Source organism: Carlito syrichta, unplaced genomic scaffold, assembly GCF_000164805.1.
Source record: "Carlito syrichta isolate Samal-C Ts95f unplaced genomic scaffold, Tarsius_syrichta-2.0.1 Scaffold305633, whole genome shotgun sequence".
Taxonomy (NCBI): domain Eukaryota; kingdom Metazoa; phylum Chordata; class Mammalia; order Primates; family Tarsiidae; genus Carlito; species Carlito syrichta.
This window is the reverse complement of record NW_007249729.1, coordinates 467,191-478,297: the sequence shown is the minus strand read 5'-3', so window position 1 is coordinate 478,297 and position 11,107 is coordinate 467,191. Positions and strand designations below refer to the sequence as shown.

The 11,107-nt window shown below is 35.1% G+C and overlaps 1 protein-coding gene across 1 annotated transcript in view; it reads left to right on the top strand.

The window, feature by feature from the left end:
- BIRC6 (baculoviral IAP repeat containing 6) overlaps positions 1–11,107 on the top strand; it is a 165,619-nt gene that overhangs the window by 33,131 nt on the left and 121,381 nt on the right. Inside the window, exons 22-28 of the mRNA XM_021714362.1 lie at positions 641–768; positions 3,990–4,121; positions 5,898–6,113; positions 6,691–6,874; positions 7,817–7,972; positions 9,959–10,092; positions 10,763–10,916. Coding sequence (XP_021570037.1) covers positions 641–768; positions 3,990–4,121; positions 5,898–6,113; positions 6,691–6,874; positions 7,817–7,972; positions 9,959–10,092; positions 10,763–10,916 — 1,104 coding nt within the window. The remainder of the gene's footprint in view (positions 1–640; positions 769–3,989; positions 4,122–5,897; positions 6,114–6,690; positions 6,875–7,816; positions 7,973–9,958; positions 10,093–10,762; positions 10,917–11,107) is intronic.

Here is an 11,107-nt window from a genome sequence, read left to right as displayed (position 1 = left end):
ATCCACTCACCTTAGCCTCCCAAAGGCACGGGATTACAGGCTGAGCCACCGAACCCAGCTGATTTTTTTTTTTAATAGTTTGAAGAATTTGAGCTAAGGGTTGACAAATGGGTAGTAAAAAATAGGAAAAAATGTTTTTAGGTTCAGGACAGGATGTTTTGGTTTGGAGATGGGTAGTGTGGTGTTGGGTCTGAATTTAGCCAAAGAATGGCATAAAATAATCTGGACACATTCCAAAAAATGGGAATAAATGTAGCTATTCAGCCTGATTTTTTGAACTACTCAACTTTATTTTGATAGTTATTAGTCAAATTGTTAAGTACCTTTTTTTGGTCCCTGAGGTAAAGCTTATGTGTTTAACATAGGCAGTAGTGAGTCCTATTAGAATTGAACAACAACATCAAAACTGTGTTGTACAAAGATTGATCTGAAAGAGTTGTAGAGGAAGACAGCTTAGATCAGTGAAAGTTATGAGCCTTTCTAGTATCAGATCTAGCAGTTTCTTAATAATGGTTTCCTTATTTTTGTTAAAACTACTTTGTCATGATTGGCACATTTATAATTGTGTTTTCTGGATGTAAGAAGTACTTTAAAATAATATTTAACAGAATTGTTAATAAAACTTTCCCTTCCCCTATAGGTAATCAGTGGAGTTTTATTAACAATAGTCTGCACACTCAGAGCTTAAATAGATCTTCCAAAGGCAGCAGTAGCCTTGATAGATTATATTCCAGAAAAATCCGAAAGCAGCTTGTTCATCATAAACAGGTAATTTTTGGTACATTTTTTATTTTGATGTTTGAGAATATTCTTTTCGAGGTTGTATTAGATAAGTGTACTGTCAGATTGAAGGTGTGACATTTGATGAGCTACTTAATTTACCAAAATTATTCAGCGCTTTGGAGATGAGTTTTCTTAATTATAAAGTGACAACCATATGCAGTGTATTGATTTTTGTAACAACAAAAGTTTACACTGTTTACCTTTTCCCATCTCTCTTACTACTGTTCTGAGCGAGATTGCCATTATCTTTTGTGTAGTCAGAGAGCCTCCACCTCTTTCTTGGTTCTTCCTTAATCCAGTCTATTTTCCACTTAATTTTTCTTGAATTCTTCATGGCTTTCAGTTGAATTTTGAATGAAGGCCAAACCCTTTCACATGACTTTAGGACGTCTACTTATTCTTCCCCTCCATTTAACTTTCAGGTCTTAATTTTGTGTTCTTAAAGCTCTAGCCATAATGAATTTGAGTTTCTAGGATCAGTTTCTTATCCAGGATATTGCATGTGCTAAGTAGTTATTTTCTTTCTAACAATGTACCTTACTCTTGCCTGAATAATCTATTTTTCAATCATTAGTTTATATTCACTTCCTTCAAGAGGTTTCTAAATTAGAGTAGTATCCCCATGCAGTAGTTTCCCCATGTATCGTGTATTTTTTCTTTTATTATATTCATCTTATTTTTTTGTAGGTATTCTTTTGTTAACTTGAGATTTGTGCATTTAACTGTGAGTAAATGATTTCTTTAAGTGTTGTTAGGGAATTGTACAATATATGCTCCTTTTTGTCTGGCTCAGAATTATGTTTTTGAGATTTATCCATGTTGAATGTGTTAGTAGTTTATTCTTTTTTATTTTTGATGACTCTTTTAGTCTTTGAATGTTCCAGAATCTGTTTATCCATTTTTCTTTTGGTGAACTTTTTAGTTTTTGACTTATTTTTCTGTTGTTTCTTTTTAAAATATTAACAGCTATGCATATTTGTATAGTTTGTATATTCTTCTTTCTGCCTTTTTAGCGTGTGTGCACACGCTCTCTCTCTCTTTCTCTCTCTCTCTTTCTTGTTTTGCTTCACAGAAGGTCATGTGTTAGAATGTGGTCTTATTGTAGGTCAGTGGTTTCCATGAATGGGCTTACACATAAGATTTATTTCATGTGCCTTTCTATCTGAGAAAGTGAGTTTATAGCTTTTGTCAGACATAAGCCAGTACTTTAGTATAATTTCTGTTTAAAAAGTATCTTTTTCCTGGAGAAAGACTTCTCCAAGTTCATCAACTATTCCTTGATTCCTAGCATAGAGCCCAGCGTGTTGTATGTAGTAGTTCCAAAATATTTTTATTATGATGCAGTGAGATTCTATATGAATATATATGTAGATCTGGCATGTTTGGGAAAGCTTTGGGCCTTTTTGACAAGGTGGACGTGGCATGAGGTTGTTTATTTTTCAATTGTAAGCTTTTCGACTCCATCTTTGCAAGAAAAATACTATAATGCTTCTTCAGCTCCCTTTTCTTTTTGAGACTAGTCACCCGTTTTATGTGGTTTGTATCCTTTCAAATCTGGCTAAAATGTATTGAGCACTTAATATTTGTGTTTGGTGTATTTACTTTCGGATATGAAGATTGAAAACAAAACCTAGCATGTATCTCAGCTGACTCTTCTTTATGAAGGACAGTATGGGACAGCTGGCAAAACTTAAAAGAGGTTTTGAAGGATAATTGGTGGTCGGATATCAGTATTCTCTAATTTCAATGGTGTATTGTGATTTGTAGGACGTTCTTGTGTCTAGGAATTCCTAGACACTTGGGGTGATTGAGCATTGGGTTGCCAACTTATTGCCAATAGTAATAGTTAAGTAAAAACAAATGTATTTGTGCAATACTTAAAATTGTGGCTGTTTGAAAATAAAATTAATTTTTTCTTGATTATAATTGTTGCTTATGTTAATTGTAGGACTTATGTAAATACTTTCTGAAAATACTGATTTGTAGTAATTCTTAACTTCTCAATTTAATATTTTTTTATTATACGTAATGCTAGTTTGAATTTAGGATACATTTTTCTTCATCTGTGGAGATAAACAGCCAAGTGGATTTTTAAAATAATATGAATTCGTATTTTTTCCTTGATACCAAAAGTATATGTCAATAGTAGAAATTTAAGAAGTGTTCTTTGAGAAGGCAGGTTTATTACATTCTTAACTGAACTATTATTTATTTATAATTGTGGCTCTACCTTTCAAGTAGCTTCTATTTAAAGTGACTTTCTGTGTGCACTGCTGTATGGAGAATGCATTCAGTACCCTGTAAGATCTTCAGGGGAAGGGAGTTTTTTTTTGTTTTGTTTTGTTTTTTAGTCTCTGACCTATTTGTTCATTGCTACAGATACTTGATTGCCATTGGTAAGGGATGGGGTAAACAGGATAGGAAGAAGGTGGGTAGAGTCATAAAAAGACAGTATGGGGAATCTTGTGATGAAACCGTTTCAGCATTAACTGTTGTGGTAGATACATGAACTAATATGTGTAGAAGTGTATATAATTACAGACAGACACACACAAATGAGTGCAGTTATACTGGAAAAATTCGAATAAGATTGGTGAATTGTGTCAGTGTCGATACCACATTATGATATTATACTGTAGTTTTACAAAATGTCACCATTCAGGAAAATTGGTTAAAGTGTACAAAAATCTCTATAATTTCTTAATTTTTAAATGTACATACAGTTTAATTATTTTTTAAGCTGCATATAAATCTACAGTGATCTCAATAAAAATTTTAAGCAATAAACAAGTTAAACATATAAAAAAAGTGTATTACTCCTGAGGGAGATTGCCATGAAAGCAAAGAAATACTAAGTAATAAAATATTTTCCTCATATGTTTATTATAAAACGAATAGTTCTGTTCGTCTATCAAAAAATATGTATCACCCAATTACTTTAGTGGCTTATACCAGAAAGTCTTCCAGTTAACTTCTCATTCCCATGGGTGAAGGAGATTTTCATAATGATATGGAACAATCTAGAAGTCAGAATTTTAAAATGATTAAAAAAAAACACACAGCAAGACAGTTAAAACTCCATTCGCAGATCTTTCTGGATAATACACATTCTATTAGTTTGTTGTATGAGTTCTGTGAAGTATAATAATGTACTTTTTTGTTTTTAATGCTATTTTAAAGATTTAGTTGTTTGTTTTTTTTTAAAGCAACTTAACCTACTAAAAGCAAAGCAGAAGGCATTGGTGGAACAGATGGAAAAGGAAAAAATACAGAGTAACAAAGGATCATCATATAAACTCCTGGTAGAGCAAGCGAAACTAAAGCAGGCTACTTCAAAGGTACCTTCTATACTTTTAAATGCAATTATCTCTCAGAAAGTCACTTTATTCTTTAGTGTTTTAAGTCATTCAAATAGTTAAGTATCTTTCATAATAATCAAGAAACTTCAATATATGTTAATTCTGCTTAGCGACAGAAAACCAATCTACTCTGGACATTTTTTTGTAATTCAAGGAGATGTATGATAAATGTGGACCCAAAGCATTATTCTAGTGTATTACTTCAAAGTGGATTCAGTACCAGTAAATGGAAATTAAAAGACAACGGAATGTACAGTTTTCTAATGTGGCATTGACAGTGCTGTGTATTACAATATTTCATATTCAGTAGAAAAATATACAGGATGATTGTAAATACCATTGTGTCGACCTTACTAGTAAAATTAATATGCAAAGTGAACATTTTGGCTTTCCCTTTCCCCTTAGTTTTGTTATTACAAGATTGTGGGGGCTAAGTCTAGAAGTGAAACTTATTGGCAACCCACTCAAGCCCCTTCCGGAAGCTTCTCTGTCATCTCAATAAATCCTGCTTTCTTTAAAAAAAAAAAAAAAAAAAGAAGTGAAACATATTTTGGACCCAGTGGTACTTACAAGGCTCAAACATAGCATGCCTTTTCTTTTTTGGAGTTGGAACATCACTCTGTCTCCCAGGCTGGAGGGCAGCGGCACACTCATGGCCACTGCAGCTTTTACCTGCTCAGGTGATTCTTCTGCCTCAGCCTTCCAAGTAGCTGGAATCACAGGTGTGCGCCACCATGCTTGGCTAATTTTTTTATTTATTGTAGAGATGAGGTCTCGCCGAATTGCTCAGGCTGGTCTCGAACCCTTGGGCTGAGGTGATCCTCTTTCCTCAGCCTCCCAAAGTGCTGGGATTTTAATAGGCATTAGCCACCGCGCCTGGCTAGCATGCCTTTTCTAAGTGAAAAGGAAGGTCAAGGAATTTATTAAAAAAAAATTTTTTTAAGACACTTGATAATGTATTTTTTTAAATTTGGAGGGATAACATGTTTATGTGTAGCAAACAAAGTTGTATATTGTTTCTGTTAATATGGGGTTATGCTTATTCTACCAGATTTTGAAATACCTTGAATTAATACTTTGTACTTGAAATTATATATTAGTTTTTGGTGTTTTTTTTTTAACCAACCATTTATGAGCTATGTTTAAGATGCTATGGTAGTATTTAAGTTGTTGACCTAACAACTTGAGTTACCTACAATAAGTATCTGTAGAATTTTACTTTTCTGAAATTCTCTTATTTATTTGATAGCTTACCCTGAATAGGAAGTAAAGTATTTTGGTCCCAGATAGTTTTTTAATAATCTTACTTTCTTTTTCTTTCTTTCTTTTTTTTTTTTTTGTGAGTGTTACCCAGGCTGGAGTGCAAATGGCATAGTCGCGGCCACTGCAGTCTCAACCTGCTGAGCTTATGTGATCCTTACACCTGTGCCTTCAAAGTAGCTGGAACAACAGGCGCGTGCCTCCATACCCAGCTAATTTTTTGATTTATTGTAGAGATGAGGTCTTGCCAAGCTGCCCAGGCTGGTCTTGAACCCCTGGGCTCAGGGAATCCTCTCACCTCCACCTCCCAAAGTGCTGGGATTACAGGTTTGAGCCTGGCAATAATCCTACTTTTTAAAGCTTATGATATATCTAAACATTTTTTTCTTTAGAAATTGTAATATGGATTGAATATTTTCATTTTCGGTAGGTCAGTTTGTACTGAAAAGATTTTCATTAAACAAACATTTAAATACTGTAAATTTCTGTGTGCAGCACTTCAAGGATTTAATTCGTTTACGTCGGACAGCAGAATGGTCGCGCTCTAATTTAGACACAGAAGTTACAACAACAAAAGAAAGTCCTGAGATAGAACCACTTCCATTTACTCTTGCCCATGAACGTTGTATCTCAGTAGTCCAGAAACTTGTTCTGTTTCTCCTCTCCATGGATTTTACATGTCATGCAGATCTCTTATTATTTGTTTGTAAGGTAAGGAAAATGTTAGGCATACTTATATGTATAGACTTACTGGGTAAGGAAAGGAGATTTTTGGTTGATTTTGATTAACAGACGTAGCAGTGTTTCTTTTGGTTTTCCTTTTTTTGCATTTAATTTTCTGTTTTGTCTTGAAAGATTAAATTTTTTTTTACTTTCTAAGGAAACATGATTTATATTTTAACTTAGTTATATCTTGAGGATTTGAAGAGTAAGTAATGAGGGTATATCTGTCTCCAATCTACCTGTGTTATATTAATTAGGAAATAACAAATAAGTATCAGATTAGATTAATGAAGGACTTTCAGCGATGTGGTTACTTTCCTGTAGCATATTTTCTGTATGTAGAAATTATTCTTAACTATTTCACTAGATTTTAAACCAGATTTTAATATTTGATTCACGAAATGACATTCATTTGCATTCCATATCAAGTATTTTTTTTAACACCAGAATACATCATTATTGAAACCTATTATTCCTGTGCTAAAGTATTGGTAGATTTGTTATTTTTTTTTTTAAAAATACATAATTGCTATGTAAGTGTGTGGTTTTATAAAATGTGTTGCAGGTTCTTGCACGCATTGCGAATGCCACGCGGCCAACTATTCACCTGTGTGAGATTGTGAATGAACCCCAACTGGAAAGACTTCTGTTACTTTTGGTTGGAACTGACTTCAATAGAGGAGATATATCCTGGGGTGGTGCTTGGGCTCAATATTCCTTAACTTGTATGCTGCAGGATATTTTAGCAGGTTTGTCAGAATTTGTTTTTCATAAGATGTGGCAAACAATAGCTTGTCATTGCTCAGCTCATTAATCTTCAAAGGGAGTTGTCATCCCTTAAAAGCATGAAAGGTCTCTAATGTTACAACAGTAGCAACCATTGAGGTGATTTTTGTATTTAATTGTGTTGACAGTTGTGATCAACGTAAGACTTCAGAAAGGAGTTCTGTTGTTAAAGGGCATGAATATTGGAGCTATTTCGCTTTCTTATTAATGTTAGTGGTATGCTGCTTACTGGTTTCTTTATGTGACCTTGATGAAGTCGCTGGACCTCAGTTTCTTCATCTGCACAAGATGAAGAAAAAAAATACACCTTTTTTGGGGAGCGGGGAGTCAAAGTCTCACTGTTACCCAGGCTGAAGTGCAGCAGCATAATCATGGCTCACCATAGCCTTGAGCTCTGGGCTCAAGCACTCCTCTTGCCTGAGCTCCCCAGGTAGCTGAGACTGTAGGCACACGTCACTGTGCTTGATTACGTTGTTAATTTTTTGTAGAGAAGGGGGTCTTACTATGTGACCCAGGCTGGTCTCGACCACCTGGGCTTAAGCAATCCTCTCACCTCAGCCTCCCAAAGTGCTGAGATTAGAGGCATGAGTCACCATGCCTGGCCAAAGTACTTATAGGGTTGTTTCTGTGAATAAGTGAGTTCTTACATGTCAAGTGATTATTGTAACTTCTTGAACATGTTTATGCATTGTATTTTCTATGACTGGTTGCTCATCTCCGGCATTTGAAGGCAGTACAGTGAGTCCCAGCATTCCCCAAGTGGAAAGGGACTGATTTGCCTCGGATTCTTTTCTAGTTGGTAGAGCATGTGTTCTGTCATTTTCTAAACTAGAGTAAAAACACAGTTTAATATGTTTCGGAAGTCTTTGTATAAATTATTTAACCAGAACACTCTCTACATCCAGGAGAATTGCTGGCTCCAGTAGCCGCAGAAGCCATGGAGGAAGGAGCCGTAGGTGATGACGTGGGGGCCACCGCTGGGGACTCTGATGACTCCTTGCAGCAGGCCTCGGTGCAGTTGCTGGAGACCATTGACGAACCTTTGACACATGATATAACAGGTACATTTTAAAATTAATCTTTCCTTTAAAATGTTTTAGTGTTTTCTATGAAAAGAAAGCAGGTTTGAAAATAATGTACCAAGTTAATTTTTCTATTAGTTGTTTGACCTTATAAACTACATCAGTTGTTTTCTGATAAATATGTTTTGACTTGGTTCTCTGAATAAATGTTCATTACAACAGAATGCTGTCGTTTCATAACATCCTTATTATTTTGATATAGTCTGATTGGGCTTATGTTGAAGAAATTACAATATAAAAAAATTTAAAGATATATGCAGTAATGAAGATGGCAAGGTCAAAAACTCTTGTTCTTTGAGATCCATCTTCTTTGTTTTCCTTAGTGTATTTTTTCCTTTGTTTTGTTTTATTTTACTTTATATTTTTAAGTAGGAGTCTTACTCCATTGCCTAGGCTGGAGTGCAGTGTCATGCTCACTGCCACCGCAGCCTCGGTCTACTGGGCTCAGGCGATCCTTCCACCTCAGCCTTCCAAGTAACCAGAAGTACAGGTGTGTGCTACCAAATTTTTTGATTTATTGTAGAGATGAGGTCTCACCAAGTTACCCAGGCTGTTTTGGAGCCTGTGGGCTCAGGCAATCCCCTCATCTCGGCCTCCCAAAGTGCTGGAATTAGAGGCTTGAGCCACCACGCCTGGCCTATTTTTCTAGCTTTTAAAAAAGTCTGTTTATAAATTACCATGCATAATCTTTTGTCATCTGGATTCCTATTATTTTTCACAACACTGTTTTGGCTACTGCCCTGTATATGTCAGATGCTATGGTTATTTTCAACTATTTGTCATTGCTTAATTGTACATTCTCTCACAATGTGATCTTTTGACCTGATGTGATCTTTTGACCTGATAGTCTCTTTATGTGAATTAGATCTTTTGACCTGATAGTCTCTTTATGTGAATTAGATTTCCTCCTCTTACATGGATCATGCACTCCTCCTTACCTAAGGTTCACATAAAGTGTGCCCTTCTCCGAGAGACTTTTTCTGTCACTCCAGCAGAGTTGGGAACTTGGCCATCTGTACTGCCCTTGCCCTCTCGAATATCTCTGCTAGCACATGTGTTATAGTCAGTTAATTTCTTTCTTCATGCACATATACTCAAACCCTAGTACAGACTGGCCTTTGCTAGGCATTCTAGAAGTGCGTATTGAGTAAGATGATGGGAATGATGGGAAAGTAAGGGTTGTAAGGGATTAAAAAAATGCTTAAAAATTTGGAGACATCTGAGAGCAAAGTAATTGTAATCCATAATAAAAAAGTTAGATAAATAGCAATCTTATAACTTTAGTCCTTTTTGTTTTCCTCTTTAATACTGGGTAACATTACCTATAATGGTGGATGTAATATAATGAATTACATGTTGGATGTCATAGAATGAATACTCTTCATTATAGACATGTTGATGATAATTTTTTTTTGAGTTGGAGGTCTCACTGTGTCACTCAGGCTGAAGGGCAGTGGCACAGTCACGGCATCTTTGACTTTCTGGGCTCACGCAGGCCTTCCACCTCAGCCTTCTGAGTAGCTGGGAATACAGACACATACCACCATGTCTGACTAATTTTTTAATTTTAATTTTTATTATTGCCTAGGCTGGTCACAAACTCTTGTGCTCAAGCAATCCTCTCACCTCGGCCTCCTAAGTGTTAGAATTATAGGTGTGATTCACTGTACCCAGCCTAATAATTATTTTTAACAGCAGCATTTATGTAGCTTGCTTCAGCTAGTACTGATCCAATGATCTTTTCCGTAGGAAGCCAAATATCACTGCATTGGTGTTTTTATTGTGATATATTTGCGTATTTATGAGTATTTCATTGTGAAGTATTAAGACTTAGACTTTCTAAATATCAGTAGTCATATACCTTGCACGCAAGTAAAATAACTTTCTTTTATAACTAAAAGCAATATATCAGCTCACTTTTTTGTGATATATTCCACCAATAAAATCACTTTCAATTATTTGAAGGAGCACCTCCTCTCTCCTCCTTGGAAAAAGATAAAGAAATTGACCTTGAGCTACTTCAAGATCTAATGGAAGTTGACATTGATCCTTTAGATATTGATTTGGAAAAGGATCCTCTTGCAGCCAAAGTTTTCAAGGTATGATACATTAGAATATTATTTGCATTATTTGCGTTTCATCTTCATTTTTGGGTTAGTAATTACTTAAAAGAGGAAAAGCTACATGTTTGTCACTAAATGCAACCCATGATTCAACATATAGAATGCATTAACTTGCTCTAGATACTATATTAGGTTTTAAAGAAATACCAGTGAAATAGTATAAAGAAAACTTGCGCCATTTTTATTATTATAGCCGTTGATAATTATCGCATAGTAACAAGAACTACTATTAAGCATGGGGAAGTACAGTTATGGATTACCAACATTTCAGGTAGCCATTTAAACCTTATCCATACTGAGCTTATTGCAGATTCTGCTTCTATGTAAGCCTGTTTCTTTTTTCTAAACAAGACATACCTGTAATTCTTTATAGTGGTACTATTCTTCTGATGCATAAGAAATATTATTAAAGATATTAGTTATCTATCAGTTTCTACACATATTTGGTATTTTTAGATTATGGAAAAAAGTGAAAAGAATATTGCTGAATCATTCTGGAAATCATTAAAATTATAAGCAGGCTTTGGAAACTTAAAGAGTGGGTAGAATGTTTGTTTTGTAGTACTGCTTGGGTTTAGATAATGTAAGTAATGTGCAACTCATTGAAGAGGCTAAATAAACCACAATTTTTTCCCATTCTTTTAAGCCTATAAGCAGTACATGGTATGATTATTGGGGTGCTGACTATGGCACTTACAATTACAACCCTTACATTGGAGGCCTGGGAATTCCTGTAGCAAAGCCACCAGCAAACACAGAGAAGAACGGGTCCCAGACAGTCAGTGTTTCAGTGTCTCAGGGTAAGTGTATGTTGTTATTTTAAGACATATGCTATTCTTAAACAAGTCCCACATTCCTGTCTACTTTGTCCCTTTAGAAATGGAGCTTGGGTGTATGCTAGATGTTAAATGTCGCTACTGTCCTGCTAGTTCAGAGTGGTTTCTCTGCAGTCAGTTTGAAGGAACTTCCATTGATGATCCATCTTTTTGTT